This window comes from Psammomys obesus, unplaced genomic scaffold, assembly GCF_907164565.1.
Source record: "Psammomys obesus unplaced genomic scaffold, mPsaObe1.curated_primary_1811, whole genome shotgun sequence".
In the NCBI taxonomy this organism is placed as follows: Eukaryota; Metazoa; Chordata; class Mammalia; order Rodentia; family Muridae; genus Psammomys; species Psammomys obesus.
The window spans coordinates 1,080,843-1,101,951 of record NW_026596064.1 but is presented as its reverse complement, the minus strand read 5'-3'; the positions used below and the strand labels follow the sequence as shown (position 1 = coordinate 1,101,951).

Below are 21,109 nucleotides of genomic sequence, written 5' to 3'. Positions count from 1 at the left end.
AACTACCTTTTCATCCACTTCGCTCAGAAGTTAGCCCAACAAGTTAGTGTCCTTTCAGAAGGACGTGTATCCTATGGCTTCTGTATTGTATTGAATATGGTAGAAAATGTGTTTAAATTGTTTCTTTAATAGTGATTCTGCCACCAACCAATCACTTTTTAAAATAAATCACTATTAGCAGGGTATGGTGGCTCACACCTTTGATCCCAGCACTTGGGAGGCAGAGGCAGGTGGAGCGCTGTGAATTCAAGGCCAGCCTGGTCTACATAATGAATTCCAGGACAGCCAAGGCTCTATAATGAGACCCCGTCTTTAAAAATTGGAAAAGATCCCACGGGGATTCTGCTGAACCTCCTAGCTTTGTGCCTTCCTATGGACCCTCTCACCCACACCACCCCTTAGAGCACACATCCATTCCCTTGTGCCAGCTGCCATGTCAGAGGCACACTTTTCCTGGGAACCCCGCTGGCCATACCAGCCTGGAAATCAGGTAGACCGTCTTCACACTCCTTCCTGTCCTCCACTGCAAATTCCCATCTCATTTCCAGCCCTGTGACAGACCACTTCTGGGTCTTATCCTCCTTGTCTGCTTCCATTCCCCAGGGACTTCACCATACTTCACGGTGCAGCCAGCTTTCCTTCTCTCTGTAGATCCTATCAGTCCCACATTTTAGGCCATTTTGGACCCTTTGAGTCAACTGCCAAAGCTAGAACCACTGCCTACCCGGAAACCCAGTGGCCACGCCAGGCTACACACTGAGTAGAGGATCTTTATTCTCTTTCTTGTCCTCCATTGTGAATTACCCACTCTCTTCCCTAGCCTTTAGCGAAGCATCTGGAGGAGCCTGTCCTCCCTCCCTGACTTCACTCCCTGGGGACTCCACCAAACCTTGCAATGGACCTAGCTCTTCTTCTTCCTGAGAACCCTCCCAGGCCTCCGTCTAGCCCATCCTCATTCTTTGGTGTCAGCCCCCAGTACCTAGAAACATTCTTGCTGGGACCCCAGGTGGCCAGACCTGGCAAGGACTCAGAAGAAATCCATAGCTACCACACTTTCCTAAGATCCAGAGAGGGCAGCAGATACCAAGGAATGGAAAACACCCATGCAACAAAGATGAGACCAGATGTCAACACTTAAGAGTCAATCACCCCAAACCCAGATACCTAGAAAAGCACAATTACAAACCCCAAGATGATATATCTACTGGAACCCAGCAACCTACTGCATGAGAAATGCAGTTAAGAGTTGAAGTACAAGACATTGTGAATATGTCCAGAGACCTTAAAAGGAGTATGAATAAATATGAAGTTTGTGAAAACACAATGGAATGAAATGATGAAGAGTTCAAGACATGAAAGTAAAAATAGAATCACTAAACTGAGAATCAAAAGCTGAGATAAAACTTTTAATGATAAATTTGGAATGTTGAACAAAAACCTCAGAGATAAGCCTTGACAACAGAATACAAGGTATAGAAGAAAGAATCTCAGGCATTAAAGACAAGGTAGAAGTGGATATGGCAATCAAAGAAAAGTTGAACCTAAGAATCCAGGAAATTGGGATGCTGTGAAAGGCCAAATCTAGGAGTATTAGTAATAGAGGAAAAGTCAGAAGCACAGAAAATATTTTAACAAAATTATAGAAAAATTTCCTAACCTAAAGGAGGAGGTGCCTATCAATGTACAAAAAGCATACAGAATACCAAATAGAACCAGAAAGGAAATTCCCTATAACATAATCAAACACTACACATGCTGAACAAAGAAAGAGCATGAGAAAGTGCAAGGGGTAAAAAACCAAATAACAAAAAAGCAAACTTATTAGAATAACACCTGACTTCTCCATGGAGACTAAAAGCCAGAAGGACCTGGACAGATGTCCTACAAACTGTCAGAGTACAGATGCCAGTCCAGACTACTCTACTCAGCAAAGCTTTCAATCACATAGATGGACAAAGAAATACCTTCTATGATAACAAAAAAACAAAAACAAATTTATACAGTATCTGTCTGCCAATCTAGCTCTACAGAAGGTGCTAGACAGAAAAATTCAATCTGAAAAGATTAACTACACCTAAGAAAACACAAGCAATAATCCTAGACCAAAAAGGAAACTGTTACAGCTAATTTTATGTTTTAAAAAAATCACCCTGTGACAGAGGGCAATTTTCAGACCCTGCTCCACCAAAGGCAGGTCATCCAGAAGAAACTGAACAGAGAAATGCTGCAGTTAAATGACACAAACAAAATAAACCTAGCAGATACTTACAGAACATTTCACCCAAACATCAAAGAATATACCTTCTCCTTAGTGGTTTATGGAACTTTCCCCAAATTGACTGCATACTCAGACACAAAACAAGTCTCAACAGATATAAGAAAATTCAAATAACTCTGCATCCCATGCACCACAATTAAAGCTGGGTATCAGAAACAGCAGAAAGCACACACACTCATGGAAACAGAACGGTGCTCTACTGAGTGAAAAGTTAGTACAGACAGAAATGAGAAGTTAAAAACATTTAAAATTGAATGAAAAAAACATACTAAAACCTATGGGACTCAGTGAAATCAGTTCTAAAAGGCAAGTTCATACAGCACTCTGCCTACATTTTTATTAAAAAGGAGAGATCTTCTGTCAGCAACTTCTTGCACACCTGAAGGCTTTAGAACAACAATAATAATACCCTAAAGGAGTGGGTGGCAAGAAATAATCAAACAGGGCTGAAATCTATAAAACAGAAACAGACAACACCAAAAAAAAAAAAAAAAGGAAAGTTGGTCCCTTGAGAAAATAAGGTTGATAAACCCTTACCTAAATTAACTAAAAGATAGAGAAGATCTAAATTAATAAAATTTTAGAGATGAAAAGGGAGACGTAACAGACAATGAGGAAATTAAGAGAACCATAGGACATACCTAAAAAATCTGTATTCCAGAAAATTGGAAAACTTGAAAGAAACAGAATAATTTTTGATACATCCCACCTACCAATGTTAAATCAATATCAGATAAGCAATTTAAACAGACTGATAACCCCTAGTGAAATAGAAGCAATAATTAAAAGTCAACCAAAAAAAGCCCGGGGCCAGACAGATTGAACACACAATTCTACCAGACATTGAAAGAATAATTAACACCATCATTCCTCAAAATATTCTGCAAAACAGAAACAGAAGGAGTATTGGCTAATTTGTTTTATGAGGCCATAGTCATCCTGATACCACACAAAGATACAACAAAGAAAAAAACACAAAAAAAATTTCCTTATGAACATAGATGCAAAATTTCTCAATAAGGGCTGGAGAGATGGCTCAGAGGTTAAGAGCACTGGCTGCTCTTCCAGAGGTCCTGACTTCAATTCCCAGTAACACATGGTGTATGAGCCATCTATAATGACACATCCTTTTCTGGCCTGCAGGCATACATGCAGGCAGAACCCTATATACATAAAAAATAAACAAATCTTTAAAAACATTTTTTTCTCAATAAAATACTTACAAATTGAATACAAGAACACATCCAAAAATATCATCCACCATGATCATCTAGGCTTCATTCTAGAGATGCAAAGATGGTTCAACATACATAAATTGGTAAGTGTAATCCACCACATAAATATACTGAAAGACAAAAACAAAAACCATGTGATCATCTCATTGGATGCAGAAAATACCTTTGGTCAGAATTCAACACCTCTTCATTATAAAAATTCTGGATATACAAGGGACATACCTGAACATAATAAAGGCAGTTTACAGTAAGCCCTCATAAAGAAAAATTCAACGCATTTCCACTAAAATCAGGAACAAGACAAGGATGCCCACTCTTTCCATACCTATTCTAGTACTTGAAGTCTTAGCTAGAACAGTAAGACTACTGAAGGAGATGGGGGGGGATACAAATAGGGAAGGAGGAGGAAGTAAATATTGCTTTGTTTGCAGTTGTACAATTTTATACATAAACGACCCTAAAAATTCCACCAGTAAACTTCTACAGTTGATAAACACTTTCAGCAAAGTAGCAGGATACAAAATTAACACACAAAATCAGTGGCCTCCCTATATACAAATGACAAATAGACTGAGACCTTTCACAATATTGTGTGTGTGTGCATGCATGTATGTATGTGTTAATAGGCCTCTCACATGCCAGAAAAATGATGCACCACTGAGCTAACCCACACGCCCTTTTCTAGATGCAGTCACAGAGGCTGTATTGCTACCACGCCTTCTGCTTGTCTGCCCTGACTTAGGCCCCCTGTCTTCCCTTTTCATATTACAGTCACAGCCCCTAAACTGTCTCAGTGTCCTGAACCATCAGATAAACTGGAAAAAAAGAAATACTGGTTGGCCAAGTATTTTACTGTCTCAAAATCATAAGGGACAGTTGCCCAGTATAATAGGTTAATAGAAGCCAAGAAGGAAAAATAAAGCAGAGGAGAGCATTTGGATTGTTGGGACCAAGAAGCAAAATCTTAGAGATATCTCTTCTCAATAGCGGAGAGATAGCTATTGAGAAGAGTTACTGCTCCCTGTGTGCCCAGTCCAGTGTTGTTGGTCAATGAAGGGGTTTCAGCTTCACTTTTTTGCTTGTCTTTACATTTGATATGGGTTTTTTGTTTCTTTGTTTTGAGACAAGTTCCCATTATATAGCCTTGGCTGGCCAGTAGTATCTATGTAGACAAGGCTGGCTTTGAATTCATAGAGATTGGCCACCTCAGTCCCTCAGTGCTGGGGTTAAAGGCATGCACCACCATTCCTTGCTAAGTGTGATATTTTTAAGGCAATTTCTGTGTGTATCTGAGTTATTTGGCTATCATGTAACAGTGAGGTCATGCTCTCAGCCATGATCCATGACGAATGGATAAGGTTCTGCTCACTCAGCCATTCATGAACACAGCTCACTTTCCCAGCCTCTGTTCTGGACAGTGTGATCCAGGAAGGGAGTGAAATGTTGAGCGGGATGTATCCGGGCCAGCAATCTGTGGAGGTTCTGCTGGCAGATTTGTACAAACCCTGTTTGTTAAACTTTGTCAAGAACATTTTTTGTGCTGAACGTACTGAAGTTTCTCAACTATTTTACTAGTAGGACTTGAATAATGTAAAACCGATGATGATGTCATTTCAGCTGTACTTCCAGCAGACAGCGAATCCCACAGAAATCACACCTGACCAGCCTCAAAGTCTAGCCTGTTCACTTTTCTCAGGATCTCAGTAATCAGGAGCCAGTGCTAGACTAGGTGTTGTCCACAGTTCCGTCTTCCTCTAAACATGACTGATGTGAGTTAGTATATATGCCTGCAAAGCCTGTATCTTGCTGAGCTCACTTAAGGTCAGAACTGTGCCCTTCCAGGAAGGAGGAAGGGGGACAGGTCCCTCACCCTTTTTCCCTGGAATGTTCTCTGTACCCAGAATCTTCCTCTCTCCTGGGCACAGTGTCACCCTTGGCTCAGGTAACCACCTCCCCCCCCCCCCTCAGTTGGATTCATCTTGGGAGAGCTTAGCTAGCTGCCGCCGGATGAGAATGGGGTCCCCATAGCATCTTCCTGAAGGGGAGCCCATCACCTAGTCAAGACCGCCCCTGTATTGTCCAGTGCCTGTGGATACATAATAGTTGGGGTGAATTTACTGATTTTGCCCAGAACAGTTGGTGTCAAGGTTTGGGGACAGAGCTCTGGCTCATTTTTATGCCCTTGACAGTAGCTAGCAGACCACTGCCTGGGGCTACTCTGACCACTGCTGAGAAGCAGTGTGTGTTGGGGCCTCACCCCAGCCTCATCGCACTGTGCTTCCCTCTAGTCCTCAGGAGACTCATCTGCCTGATCTCTCATTCCACCACCCTCTTCCCTGATAGCTTCCCATATTCCGGACTCTAGCCCCCTACTATGTTCTTTCTCCCCCACCCCTGAAAAATATTTACTGAGCATCCAATAAGTGCCAGCTATTGTTTGGCGCAGGAGGTAAAAATACCTCTATGCTTATCCTTCCCCACAGGGAAGCCATGTGTACTGGTATACTCTTTTTACTGGCATTCATATTTAGCTCGGCAAAGCCATGTTTGGCTGAAGGAAACGACATCTTGGGAAGATGGACGCCATGATCACATCCTGCCCTGAGACCACCTCACCCAAACCATGTTGTCCTTACAGGAAGTCATCAGTGCTTAGCTCCCCACCCCCACCAGGAACCTGTGGTGTGTCTGTCTTGTGGTAGTCCTATTCATTTGCAGAGTCTGATTCCAGGAAAAGTCTCTGCTTCCCAAGCTCCTCAAGTTCAGGAGCTCCGCAGCACACTGTGCATTTATCTCGGCTTGTTTCCCTTGTCCTTGGTAAGATTTTGGATCTTTCCTTTTGATTATCTTAGCTATATTTAATATTTTAAAACCTGCCTACAGTATAGCCAATTCTCTCTCTCTCTCTGATTATATGTGGGGGTGCCCAGTGAGACTGGAAGAGGGTGTCAGAGCCTCCAGAGTTAGGGCAATTGTAAGCTGCCCTATATGGGTACTGAGAATTGAACTCTGGCCCTCTGGGAAAGTATTTGTAACTGCTGAGTCATCTCTCCAGCCCTCAAGCCCTGGGATTCTTTAGCAGTGGGAAGTACTGGGAGGGATTGACTATGGCTGATGAGGATGCTGGTGACTCATCTCCACACCTTTCAGATGGGACATTTTATTTTGAGCCCTGAGCTCATACACCTTGGAGCTTAGTATGATGCAGAAGTCTTTTGTTATCTTAGCCCCCTTTCTTCAAGACTTGAGTTTGAAATTCCACTGAAATGCCCTGTAGGTTCTCAGCACTGAAGTCATGGCAGGCTGGCAGGCTTTATGGCATGTTCTCAGACTGCCCAACTGCACACTCAGTGCCAGTGTTTCTGAGTGTGTTGAGAGGGAGAGAAAGAACTGACAGTGAAGTCCACAAGCTGGATACGGTCCTTTCTTAAGTCAGGAATCCTTAGGTCTCCAAACCTTCTCCAGAAATGGCTTCTCCCTTCTGGAGACTTCACACTGGAGCCAGAGGAATCAGGCCACACTTGTATTTGTTCCTGTGGCCCAGGAGAAGCACTGGCTCACATTATCCAGATGAAACACAAATACCTCGTCTTTGTGTGTGTGAGGTCAGCACAGGGATCTCTGCCTATCTGTCTGCCTTTATGTCCCCTCTCTCGATCCTCTTCCCTCTTGGTGGGGGACTGGGCTGCAGTGGCCTCTATAATGAGAGGCTATCTTTAGAGAGAAGCAGCATGCTAGTGCCGTGGCTGATGCTGAAATCCACCATAACCACTGTTATTTAGAGCATGGAAAGGGCCCTTGCTTGACTGAGTCTGTAGGCAGAGAGGAAGGAGTGGCCATTCCCAGAACCCCCAGGGCCATCTACTTTCCCTGCACTGGGAGAGGGACTATGGATGTAGCTACCCACGGGAGGCAGGCAGCAGCCTAGGAGAGTCTAATCTTCTGTAGCTGGATTAGAACTCACAGGCATGGAAAGCTCTGGGGTCCTCCACATCTCCTTCAGGAGTTTCCTTTACCAGTGTTGGTTCAGAGCCTCTCCTGCCCCAGCTGGAGGCAGCCATGAAAAGAGAACACGGAATTGGTGACAGAAGACCTGGGTTTGAATTACAGCCTTCCCACCTCTTACGAGTGACCTCACCTTGCCGTGAGAAACATCTTTCCCAGTGCTTCAAGAAGTACTTTAGAAATCCATGTGGATGCCTTAGAAAGGGCATGTTGGTTTACTACAGGTTTTAGAGTAATGGCATGGGAGACTGTATTTTGTCCATTCTTGTTCCAGAATTCTAAAAAGGAAACAGCCCCATGGCCTGGGTAGCAGTGATAGCTGACTCTGAGAAGTCCACCAAGGGCCTGGAACAACACGCTGGCAGCTAGACCAAGGTCAGCCATGTGCTACATGGGGAGTCATTTCAAAGAGAACCTGTGACCACTGCTCAGTCACTGAGGCTGAGAAATAAAGGCTTTTGTTCCTGGGGCTTTCATGTCCCTATCACCTGCCATCTTTAAAAGATGGTGCCCCAGTGTTCTGGGTGTGTCTGTGTTTTAGAAACCGAGTCCTGTCCTAAGCAGCCAGAACACTGTGATCTTTGGGCAAGGGTGGGAGGAAGCCTGTCAAAGGTCAACACACTTGAGAGGGTTGGGCAGACATGTTTCCCAGCAGCCAGAATGTAGTAACCCTTGGGCAAGGGAGGGAGGAAGCCTGCCAAAGATCAGTCTACTTGGGAAGGTTGGGCAGACATGTTTCCCAATAGAGTGATCTGTTTTTCCATCTTAAAGAAAAGCCTTTAAAGGTTACATCTGATTTGAGAAGGCTCTGAGAAACACGCCTGCTCCATATAGATGGTGCCAGGTGGAACATGCAGACATATGACAGAGCCATTTTCTATCTCACCCCACTCTCTGGAGCCCCAGTCATCACCTCAGCTGTTGAATGGACATCCTCATTTACACCGAAGCCTCTGATGAAACTGTGATACCCACCATCAGCACCCCTTATGACACCCCAAACTGCCAACATAAAAGTTCAAATGAATGCTGGTACTATTTACTGGACCATGACAAAATACTACAGTTGAGAACAAGTCTTGGTCTCACTCAAGGGACTCTCTTTGTCTTTGGAGTGGTGACAGGGGGAGGTTCTATTAGTTTTTTTTTTTTTTCTTTCTTAAGACAGGGTTTCTTTGTATAGCTCTGGCTGTCCTGGAACTTGCTCTGTATGTGGACCAGGCTGGTCTCAACTCAGAGATCTACCTGCCTCTGCCCCCCAAGTTCTGGGATTAAAGGTGAGCACCACAGTGCCTGGCTCAGGAGGAAGTTCTTATATGAAAGGATCATCATGAACTCATGCAGAAGAGTAGTGCACTGAGGGACAGGGATTCATGGACTACCAGGTCCTTCCTCACTCAATGTGTGTCACTCAATTCAAAGCTGAGAAACCTCTGAACCAGAAACCCAGAGAAAGGAAAACCTAGTCTCATCCCTTGAGCTGGCCATGTTGTGAAAATCAGGTGGACAAGGAAGGCATGACAGAGCCATGAGATCAGTCCCAGTGAAGCCAGGGGTACTGTGGGAAACAGGCTGTTGTGTGGAAGTGGTGGGTAAACTCTGATGAAATCGGAGAAGGAAAGCCTCAGAGAGAGGAAGTTTCTTCCTTGTTTTGTTTTTGAAAAGGCGTTCAGCATAGCTCAGCCTAGCCTCCAGTTCACAATCTTCCTGCCTCAGCCTCCCAAGTGTGAGCCCACCACAGCCAGCTAAGACCTGTAGTCTATCAAGAAACATTTTTGGGGAAGTAGAAGCAGGACTCCCTAGAAGAAAGGCAGCTTAGTCCATGGAAACCAGTTAATTGTACCCACTGTCTCCGCTCAGCTCACTTCCCAGTAGACCAGCAACCTGAACATTTGCTCTACATCCAATTGGAGAACCTGGAGACAGACCCCTAGAGGTGGAGAGACTAGGTATGTCTTGGGCACAGGAACCTGCATGGGTTTGTCTATAAGTCTACTCCTCTAAGGGGCTCCAGCTTCCTCCTAGTTTGACCTCCTGACCTTTTGAAAATTGTGGTACAAAGCCTGCTATGGTAGCACTTTGTATAATCCCAAAATATGGGAGGTAGAGGCAAGCAGATCAGGAGTTCAAGGCCAGCTTCAGCTATTGAGAGTTTGAGGCCAGTCTAGGCTACATACTTTGTTTCAAAAAGAAACAAAAATAGTAGTAAAAACTGGACAGGGTGGCATACACTTGTAATTCCTGCACTTGGTGGAAGGAGGGTCATCTTCCCCCACATATCAAGTTTGAGGACAGTCTGGGCTATCTGAGGTCCCTTCTCAAAATAAAGCAAAAACACATTAGTCAGAGAATCTTTTCCCGTCCCCTAGTGGGCAGTAGTTAATGCAAAGGCTCACAACTGACCCAAGTGCTAAGAACAAGTGACTGCTGAGTGCCCAGCCCTAAATGGGACATCTGTTACCATCCTTCCCTCGCTCCTCAGGGCTCGGGGAACACTGTAGAAGAGAGGATGGAAAGATTTTAAGAGCCAGAGAGCCGGGATGATGCTGTCTTCTAGACATGTGTAGCTGTTGCACTCATGAACTCATCACAGCGGTGGTTACCTGCACACCATCAAGCCATGCCAGCATGGATAGGGTAGAGGCTCAGGAAGCCTCACCTGTAGTTGAGGAATTAGTGGCAGCTGATGGCTGCTGGGGAAGGACAAACATTTCTGTGGGAGCAGGACCACTCACCTATGCTCCAGTGGCTGTCCCACATCTGTGCACATATGAGCATCACTAATTGGATATAGTAAGTTAATTAAAAAAAACATTTTTAAAAGGACATGAAGTCTGGGGGGATGTGTTTAGGGGTACAGAAGGAGTTGGAAGTTGTGAATAGGGGTAGATATGCTTTTAAAAGTATGTTTGTATGACATTCTCAAGAAGAATAAAAAATATTGCTAGAAATGGATCCACACGATGCATACCATGACATTTAGCATGCTTAAACGCGAGACAGTGGCAGTAAGGGCATCCGTATCGTCGTGCAGCCACCACCACTGTCTACCTCCAGACAGAGGTGGCAGGGCCTTCCATCTGCTCAGACAGAACCTGGAGCGGCAGGGACTCCCGCTGTGGATACCCTACCCTGTCCACACCTCTTTGCCAATAGTCTCTTGACTAAGTTATCCTCAGTTTTCCCAGTTGGAGGGTGGCATTGCTCTGTTTCTGGGCTCAGATGTGACAGTTCTGAAAAGGGGTTGGCTAAAGTGAGTGTGTATCTCCATCACACATGAGAAACAGAGGCAAGAGGACCGTAGAAGTCTACTCCCAAGCAGTCAAACACTAAAGTCTCTGGACATGACTTCTGGCAGATGTGGGATCCAGGACAGGTAAAGAAGCCATCCGTGCTGAGCAGAGGGCAGCACCCGTGGAGACTGGCAGGCTGGAGATTCAGGAGAAGTTGCTGTGCACCTGGGTGGAGAGCAGGCTTGGAGGCCAGCCTTAGTCACATCTTGATGGAACAGTTTGTCCCCAGAGGAGATGCTGCCATTAACCGTTACTGCCTCCATCCTTTCGGCTAACCTAGTCAGTTACCAGACCACTTGGGCAGAGGCTGAGTGGAGCCTCCCCAAGATGGAACTGTGGGCCAGCAGTAAGGCTGGGGTTCGTGTAGCAGGATGTTGCAACTTGTCCCCTGCTAAAGCCCTGCAGCCCTGCCGAGTGGCATGGCTCCTGTGTGAGTAGTGTGACTGAGTGGATTTACTCTGCTGCAGCCTGAGAGCATAAAAGCCAGAGTAAACAGCAGTAAGGTGGCCCGATTTGTGACTGGGGAGCAAAGGGAAGAGGAGGAGGCACAGGACCACAGAAATGTTCTCTCTGTTCAGTGGGATGGCTTTCCTGGCTGGCTCCTTCCTACTCCTGAAGCTTGCTGCCTTCTTCTGGAAAAGGAGCCACCTTCCTCCTGGCCCATTCCCTTTACCCCTCCTTGGGAATTTATGGCAACTGAATTTTCAGCTGCACCCAACTATGCTACTCCAGGTATGCAGCGGGAGCTCAGACATGGGGCCCTAAAGGGACAGACAGAAGAACTCTGTCTTCTCAGCTTAGGGACACTGGAATGCAGTGGGAATGCGGAGGGCCTAGTCTTGTCACTTGCCAGCTCTAAGGCTTCAAGCCTCAGTTTCCTCACCTTGCAAATGCAGGGGCATTCAGGGGTTATAAAAATGGGGTATAAAGACTGAGCAGCAAGCAGGGTGGGAGAATGGGGGTTTCAGGCAATACACGGGAAGCCCACCCAAGGAACTGCCTTTATATCGCATTCAATACTAGAATGCGTAGTGAGGACTGAGTGTTCAGCCCTGATTCCTCTAAATGCCCATGGAGTCTGTGACCCTGGGCTGGATGGCTGGGGAGCTGGTGAGTGCTCCAAGGGGTTACATCAGAAGCTGAGTATTGGGTGCAGGAAGGAAGGACAATCTCAGTAGGTGGGGCCAGGGGACCCATGCATACCGTGGGACCCCTGGCCTCTCCACAGCTGGCTCAGACTCACGGCAGTGTGTTCACCGTGTGGTTGGGGTCCACACCCATCGTGGTGCTGAGTGGTTTCCAGGCAGTGAAGGAAGCACTGGTCTCCAACTCAGAGCAGTTCTCAGGGAGGCCCCTCACTCCGTTCTTCCAAGACCTGTTTGGAGAAAAAGGTGAGTTCACCCTTCATATGATGGAGGGAAACTGGCTGGACATTACTGCACCCTAGATGGCAAGGATTGTTGAAAACTGTAAACAGACAGGGCTGTGCCGGAAAGATGTTCTTAAACCTCTCCATGTGAGGGGAGATGCTAAAAAGACCCGAAAGAAAGCCCAGATCAGCCCTCCCTGGCTTCATGGCCTTCAGCAAGTCAGCTTCATGTTCTGACTTTCAGTTGCCCATCTTTAGATGAGAAACTGCTTTTATTTCCCCAGATGTTGGGGAATAAGCCATCCAGAATCTCTGAGAGGGCCATGTCTGTGCCAGCTCAGAAAATGCCTTGTCCCTCCTGCCCTCCTTGTAGGCCCCTTCATCTCTCCTCCCTAATTTCCTCCTCCATTTCTGAGGCGATTTGGGACAGAATCAGACTGGAGAGGTAAGACATATCTGAAACAACCTAAGAACACTAGGCTTAATGACTGCCACCCCACAGTGCCCCTCTTGGTCAGAGCGGCAGCCTGAGGGGTGCGGATGGGGATCATCCTCTTTATCCTTGGACTCAGGTGTCATCTGCAGCAATGGGCACACATGGCGCCAACAGAGACGCTTCTGTCTAATGACTCTGCGAGAGCTGGGCCTTGGCAAGCAGATGCTGGAGTTGCAACTGCAAAACGAGGCAGCAGAGCTGGCTAAGGTGTTCCACCAGGAGCAAGGTGAGAGGAGGTGGGCCAGGGCAAGCCTGCCCTGTCCCTGTGCTCCTTCACACTCAAGCATATCCCAACAGAGATATAGGACCGTCTCAGGCTAGGTGGGGTTGTGTGTCCCTGAAGCCTAGGAACATTACTAATGGTTTTGACTGGAGTTCCCCCGGTTGGTGGACCCAGACTTAAAAATGCCTAAGGAAGTGTGTTGTAGATAATTTAAAAGTATGGGCTAAAAATGTTTATTATTAAATACCTATAATTATTATGGCAGTATTATCTAACCTGCTATCTATTAAAGACAATTTCCCTCCTAAGCCCCCACCCCACGCCATCTGCTCTAATAATTTCTATCCGGGCTACTTCCTGTCCTTAATCTCAAAATACTTGCTAATGTTCTTCATCTGGGCTGCTCTCCTCCACCCACTATGATCTGGCCTTGGGCTCTTCTCCATACTAACCCACTGAGGCTCTCTGCTTCCTTCCTCTCCAGTACCTGTCTCTCTCCCCAAAGCCGAAGGACCCAGCCCTGCACCTCACTTCTGCACTGCCTGGGTGTAGGCCTTTTAATCAGCCAATCAGGGATAACTGGGATTATTCCTTATCGTCACAAGCTTACAGGAGACAGTTCAACATTATGACAATACCCACTGCAGGGCGGTACCCAGATCTCAGGGCACTGGAAGCAGCATTTGGAAACATAGTTGGACCTTCCTGAAGGTGTGCTCTGTAGTTCAGGATGTGGCCTCAGTTAACACTTAGGGCTTTTTATACTTCCAGCCTTGTGCACACATTGATTTTCCTTCCAGGTCTCACTGGCCCCAACCCTTTCTTCCCTGTGGGAACCAATACTTACCCTTTCAGCCTTACCTATCTTGAGTTCTCCCTGAACCCTAGGGATGACTAGTCTTTCCCAACAGCAACATGTCTGCACCATGTTCTGTGTCTAATGAGCCTCTCACAGCATCTTTGCTAGAGCGTGGCTCACAGAAGGTGTTGGGAGCACCTGGCGGACTTGAGTGAGGAATGAGAATGAATTACTAGAGAAATGGCGGAGTTTGAGGCTGGATGAGTCCTGACACAGAGCTCTTTGTGTCTCCTCACACTCGGTCCTCCATTTCCTCACAGGGAAAGCCTTCAACCCCCAGGTCCACATTGTCCGATCCACAACAAGAATTATTGGAGCCCTGGTGTTTGGCCATCACTTCCTCTCAGAGGAGCCCTTCTTCCTGGAAATAATTCAAGCCATCAACCTCGGCCTAGCCTTTGTCAGCACTACTTGGCGCCGGGTAATCTGCTTTTGGGGAGGCTGGTGTGCAGGCCATGGGAATGTCTGGATTCGGTTTAGGAAGAAGCCTCAGCCAGGATCTGGCTGGGATGGCAAAATATGGGCAGGAGGTGTGGCTGGGTCTGATTCTGGTTCTCTTAGGCTCTTAGGTCTGTCCATACAATTTTTGTCTCGCCACACAAAAGCCAGCCCTGAGCTTCTTAAATCAGAGGCCCAACCTATTTTGGAACCTCCAGTACAGCACTGAGCTGTCCTGACTGGTGCCTGAGTAAGTCCTGAGTGGGCCATTTTCTCCATAGCTGTACGACGTGTTTCCCTGGGCCTTCCGCTACCTCTCAGGACCCCACCAGAAGATATTTCAGTGCCATGAGGCTGTGAGGGGCTACGTCCATCATGAAATCATCAGGCACAAGCTCAGAGCAGCTGAGGCCCCCAAGGATTTCATCAGCTGCTACCTGTCACAAATCACCAAGGTTAGCCTGGAGCTCAGGGGTGGAGGGGCTGTACTCCTGGGTTGTACCTCACTTCTCAGCCATGAGCCCTGTTTCTCCTGTTTGACTCGTTCTGCAAACCTTTGGGCACCTTGAAACTTGGGTTACGAAAGGGTCTCTCCAGGTCAGAGCGGGCTTCTCTATAGATGGTAGGCTGGGAAGCAGAGGGCATGCATTCAGGGGGCAGAACTCCACAGCCATCTCCTGTTGAAGCTAACCCAGTCCTGGGACTCAGCCAGGGGGTCTCACCCTCAAGGAATCTCTGATCCTACAAGTCCTGGGACAAGTCAGACCTTAGGAAGACAGCGGGGCTGTGTCAGAAGGGCCCGTAGAACCAGAGCTCTTCCTTCCCCCGCCCCATCAGGCCATGGATGACCCTGTTTCCACATTCAATGAGGAGAACCTGATCCAAGTGGTGATTGATCTGTTTCTGGGAGGCACCGACACCACGGCCACCACACTGCACTGGGCACTCATATACCTGGTCCATCACAGAGCCATCCAGGGTAGGCGCTCTCAGTGATACCCAGTCTAACTTCTTCAGTCTGTTTCAAGGGGGCCTTTAGCTTTAGGCACCATGTGCCCATCACTCTGTTCTATGGGGATGGGGAGGGCCCTGTACTCATCTCTGTGATGGAGGGGTCATTTCAGTCCCAGCCTATGACTTGCTGCATGACCTTGGGAATTCATTCTTTCTCTTAGAACTGGTAACGGGGGTGGGGGGGGGTGGGGGTGGAGGGAGGAGGCGTTGCTTTGCTCATTCAATGATTCAGCACCTACTAGGTGTCAGGCCCTGGGTTAAAGGTAAGGTCACGGCTGTGAGGAACAAAGCTATCTGGAGTTCTCCAAGGAACAAACTGGCTACAACCAGCTCCAGTTCTGTGAGGGCAAATGTACCTACCCTGTGAAGCCTTGAATTTCTCATATGCCGAATGAAGACAATAGTTCCTAGGCTATGAGACTCACATCCGGGTCCTTTATCCACTCACAACTTCTCCCTTCAGGAGCAAACACAGAAGCAAATTCTCTCTCCCGTAGAACAGCTGGTGACAGGGTGTGTGTGGGGTTACAACCTAGGGCTGTGTACTTCAGCAGCTGTGTCTGGGTGGAAAACCAGATAGAGGTGTACAGTAGGGTGGGGCGGGGAGGCTGGGCCACAGGCATCTTCCCGACACCCTCATGGAGCCACCTGCAGAGAGAGTGCAGCAGGAGCTGGATGAGGTGCTGGGCACTGCGCAGACCGTCTGCTATGAAGATCGAGAGCGACTGCCCTACACCCGTGCTGTCCTCCATGAGGTGCAGCGCCTTAGCAGTGTCGTGGCTGTGGGCGCTGTGCGGCAGTGCGTGACTTCCACCTGGATGCATGGCTACTATGTGCCCAAGGTAAGCAGCCTGGAATAGGCCCGTGCCAGGCCAGCACCTGCAGGGCACTCCTGCCCAGCACAGCCACTTGCTGCAGCTTCTGTCACTATCGCACCTGTCACTCGCTCAGTCACCTGTGGCATTCAAAGCAGTGGTTATGACAGAATGCAGCCATAGACTGATAACCTGAAAGGTTCCTGTGGTTCCGAGGTATTTCAAGTTACCTCTTTCCAGTGTTTGTTGTCCACACATATATTGTTCTACCATGTGCAAGGCCCTAGGTTTAACCTAGGTTTAATTTGTTAAACCAACAAATTAAAGTCAGGTTATTACGTACCTGCAATCCCAGAACTCAGGAAGCAGAGGCAGGCACATCAGGAGTTCAAGGTCACTTTCAGCTACATAGTCAAGTCCAGACTACATATGAGATCTTATCTCAAAAACCAAAACTAGGGGCTGAGAGATGCCCGGTGGCTAAGAGCACTTGATCTCACAGAGGACCCTGGTCACCACTGAGGGACATCAGGGCACCAGGAGCATGAGGAAGCAGGTACATTATGTGCACGCACGGTCAGGAACAGAGAGCAATGACTAATGTATGTTAGTGCCCAGCCTGCGCCTTCTACCCTTACACAGGCCAGGGTCCCTTGCCCAGGGAATGGAGTTATCCCTACCAACTGTGGGTAGGTCTTACAGCCTCAATTAACAGGATCAACAAACCCCTCCCCCAGCCAAGCTCGAGGCCCATCAGCCTTGTGATTCCAGGTTTTGTTGAGTTGACAGTTGACATTGTTCATCACACTGGTTCAGCAACTGAGGGGCAGTAACAGCAATGGGTCCACCGTAACGGATGCTTTTCAAGCTGTCTCTGGCTGTCTTGGAACTGTAGACCAGGCTGGCCTCGAACTCAGAGATCCACTGGTCTCCGCCTCCCAAGTACTAGGATCAAGACGTGCACCACCACCGCCTAGTTATTATTAAGAATCTTTGAGTCAGGGGGCGGTGGTGCAAGCCTTTAATGCCAGCACTTGGGAGGCAGAGGTTGGTGGATCTCTGTGAGTTGAAGGCCAGCCTGGCCTACAGGGCAAACTCCAGGATTGCCAAGGCTGCACAGAGAAACCTTGTCTGAGAAACAACAATAACAAAACGAATCCTTGAGCTGGGTTAGAGAGATGACTCAGCTGTTAAAGGCCAAGGCTCATGATCAAAAGAACAGGAATTGATGATTCGGCTGAGGTGTGGCTTGGTGGTGGGGCACACGCTTAGCACATGTGAAGGAAGCTCTGGGTTTATTCCCAACACCACAAAAAGTGGAGGGTGGGGCTGTCACACACATCAGACGGGGACCCAGGGAATTCCCAGCACGGTAATGGGAAAATGTGTAGCTTACTCAAGCACTAGTAAAAACATGCGCCTCCCCAATTCCTCCACGGAAAGCCTCAGAAGGAGCAGATTTTGGTGTCTTGTTGGTCCAAGCGGCTAGAGCCTGGCCTGCCCCTTCAGCCTGGGTGGTGCAGCACCCTTGACAATAGCCCACACCTCCTGGGAGCTACTGTTCTGCACTCTCCAGTTTTTGCTTGGGATGTAGACTTCAAACTCTTCGGCAGTTTTTGTTTTGCTTTGGTTTTAAACTTACAGCTTTCTTTGTCTAAACCAAGAACGCTGCAATCAGTGTCCTGGTTACCATGGGATATTTGGCCTGCTTCTACGGACTTGCTAAATAACCTGTAGGGTAGGAATCCTGAATCCTGGACACCAGAATCCTGAGGCTGAGTGTTTTAAGTCCCAGGACCATAACTAACACTTATTTTTCTTTGCTTTGACCTTTTTATCGCCTCCCTTCTCACCCTCACACTCTCCCTCCCTCCCTCCTTCCTATGCCAGGAGTGCAGGGTTAAACTCAGGCCACGAATGCTAGGCAAGTGCTGAATCACTGAGCTATATCTCTAGCTGCTAGTGTCGTTTCTCTTTTTCCCTGGGTCCACGTGGAAAGAAGCATAGGTCATTTGGCAGGAAGCCTTTGGCCCTTCCTGCTCCCACTTACTCAGTGTGATTCTCTTTCCAACCACTCATTCACTTCACTTGTGAGACAGAGCTGGCACTGGGGTGAGAGCTTGGCAAGGTGAGGACATAGCTCATTGTCTCCTCCCCCCAGTACCAACCAGTCAAGTTTCCATCTCTGGCTCTACATTTTCTGTCTTCTAACACTTGATCTTTCTTTCCTCCTTTTTTTTTTTTCCCCCATTTTTTCCTTTTTCAGTCGTGGGCTATCATGAATCCAGCTCCTTAATTGGTGTGAGCCTAGAGGGAGGAGGGTCTGCCTGCTAAATCTCCATGGATCCTGGGTTCCCTGCTCACTCCCAGCCACATACTAGAGTTGCTTTAGCCCCAGGGCGAGGCTGGGTATTGTGAAGTCTGAGCCTTGGTGAGCTACACCAGCTCTTCTCTGCAGGGTACCATCATCTTGCCCAATCTGGCCTCTGTGCTGTACGACCCGGAGTACTGGGAGAGCCCTCATCAGTTCAACCCTGGCCATTTCCTAGACAAGGACGGAAACTTCATGGCCAATGAGGCCTTCCTGCCCTTCTCTGCAGGTATCCAGGCAAAATTCTGGCTCCTAGAGTGGAGACATAAGGGGACAGACAGGGTCCCTGTTACCCTCTGACCTTTCCCTCTGCTTTCAGGGCATCGGGTGTGCCCTGGGGAACAGCTTGCTCGAATGGAGCTCTTCCTGATGTTTGCCACCCTCCTCAGGACCTTTCGGTTTCACCTACCAGAAGGAAGCCAGGACCTCGGGCTGGAATATGTCTTTGGGGGGACACTGCAGCCTCAACCCCAGAAGATTTGCGCAGTGCTGCGGCTGAGCAGCTTCAGCCCTAGGGAGAAGTAACGGACCTGCCGCTGTAGCCCCCCAACACACAAAGCCTCTGCCTGTCAGCATCACAAAATCAGGGACTAGGAAGAAGTGGATTTTTCCTAGCTCAGCTGCCCACAGTTCTCATACTAGCTCTGAAGTTAATCCCAGAAAAATCGATGTAGCAAGGAATCCTGCAACAGTAACTAACTGGGTTTGGGTGGTTCTCTTCTGTTCTGTTCTTATAGTTTGGCAGAGGAGGGTTTTATAACATTTGTTAAGTTTGACGTTAAAGCGGTTCACATGGTTCATTTGGGGGGGAATCAAGTGTCACAATGTAGTAGCCAAATAGATTCAAAGGGAAATGCTTCGGGACAATACTGTCAACAGCAGTACATGCGAACTCTGGAGACTAACTGGTGAGGGTGGGCACACACCATTTTATGACCCCTCCCTGACCTTTTTGGACCAGAGGGAAGAAGTACCTACTTCTGTGGTCTAGAGAACTCTTCTCACCAAATTTTCCACCAAAGATCCTGGCTGTATTTTCCCTAAAACTGTCCCAATGCTTTGAAATAGTGTATCTTTAAAAAAAAATTTATTAAGGAGAGAATTACTTGTATTAAATGGAAATTAGAATAAAAATGAGAAGCCACTACATACCTGCTAGAATTGCCAAAAATAAAACTCTTGACACTCCTAAGAACTAGAATGCAAAGAACCAAGAGGGTTCACACACTGCTGGTGACTGTCAAATGGTGAAATCATGGTAGAAAAGAATTTGGCTGTTCTTAATAAAATTAAGCATTGTGCCACAACCCCAGCTGTCTCAGTCCTTGGCGTTTTCATCCAGAGAAACAAAGTACATGTTTGGATGAATGCACATTGCTTGATTCCATTTCTATGCTACTTTTAAAAAGAGTAAAACAGATAAGTAATTTTTTAAAAAAGGTAAGTGGTTGCCAAGGGTTAGGAATAGGGCTATTAAAAATTCATGAGTGGATGCTGGAGAGATAAATCAGTGGTTAAGAGTACTTACTGCATGACAAGGAAAGAGAGTGCATCGGTTCCTCCATCCTGTGTTCTTGCTGAGGCCATTTCAGGTTTAATTAGAATTTGATCTCTTTGATGGATCAGTCCCATGGAAAATTACCAAACTATTCTAGGAATCCTGAGGTCAAGATGCCCCAGCTAGATTATCTTAGCTTCTGATAAACTGCTTGCTTATGCAGAACCCCCTACAGCTAACTGCTTATCTAAGCTACTGTCAAACTACTTGCTTCTGCAAATTCCCCTGATGTGGTTTTTGCCTTCAAACACCCAATGCTCTGGACACTTGGGTCTACATTGGGTCCCTGAATACCTGAGTGTGATCCCAGCCAGCTGAAGTAAAGATTTTCAACTGTCTATCAACTGTGCCTGAGTGGTAATCTCTGGTAGACTCCCCATAACAATTGCTCTTCCCAGAAGCTCCAGGTTTGATTTCCAACCCCCACATGATGGCTCATAAACATCTGTAACTCCAGTTCCAGGGAATCTGATATCTTTCTCTAATCTCCTCAGGCACCAGGCATGTAGGTGGACAGGCACACATGTAGGCAAAACACATAGATATAAAATAAAAACATAAAAATTTTTTTTTAAAATGGAACTTTTCTAGGGTGATGAAAATGTTTTACTGACTGTAGTGATGGATGCATAGTTGTATTTATTTGATAGGACTTATACAACTGCAGGCTAAAAAATTTCATATATATATATATATATATATACACACACACACACACAGACACACACAATCTTTTTTTCCCTTCATATATACTATTTTCTGTCCTCTCCTGCCCTCTTCTGACCAGTGGGTAGATATCTTTTTTTTTTTTTTTTTTGTGGTGGTTAGGGGCGGTTCAAAACAGGGTTTCTCTATGTAGCTCTGCCTGACCTGGAGTATATTTCCAATCTTAGGTGTGGAGCAGTGTTTTACCTTTCTGTTTTGCACAGTTTAAGAGATGTGAGGGTTGGGATGTAGTTCCAGGGTAGAATAATTGACTGGCATGTCCTAGACCCTGGTTTCTATCCTTAGCACTGCAAAATAAATAAAAATCTAAAAGATCTCCACCAACTGCTCCATCAGCACCAACTGCTAGCATCATATGAGATTACCTTTGCCTACTTTACAGTGATTCTCAGGTTAGTGCTGTGGGCTAGAAGGAGGGAGTAGGAAGAT

The 21,109-nt window shown here is 46.9% G+C and overlaps 1 protein-coding gene across 1 annotated transcript; it reads left to right on the top strand.

The window, feature by feature from the left end:
* The first annotated feature begins 12,006 nt into the window (after positions 1 to 12,006).
* LOC129689804 (cytochrome P450 2J5-like) lies at positions 12,007 to 19,703 on the top strand. Its single transcript, XM_055625210.1, has 8 exons — positions 12,007 to 12,202; positions 12,753 to 12,902; positions 14,019 to 14,179; positions 14,478 to 14,651; positions 15,034 to 15,175; positions 15,865 to 16,052; positions 18,484 to 18,625; positions 18,716 to 19,703. The coding sequence occupies exons 1-8, from the start codon at positions 12,007 to 12,009 to the stop codon at positions 18,919 to 18,921; spliced, it is 1,359 nt and encodes a 452-aa protein (XP_055481185.1). The 3' UTR covers positions 18,922 to 19,703.
* Positions 19,704 to 21,109: the final 1,406 nt, after the last annotated feature.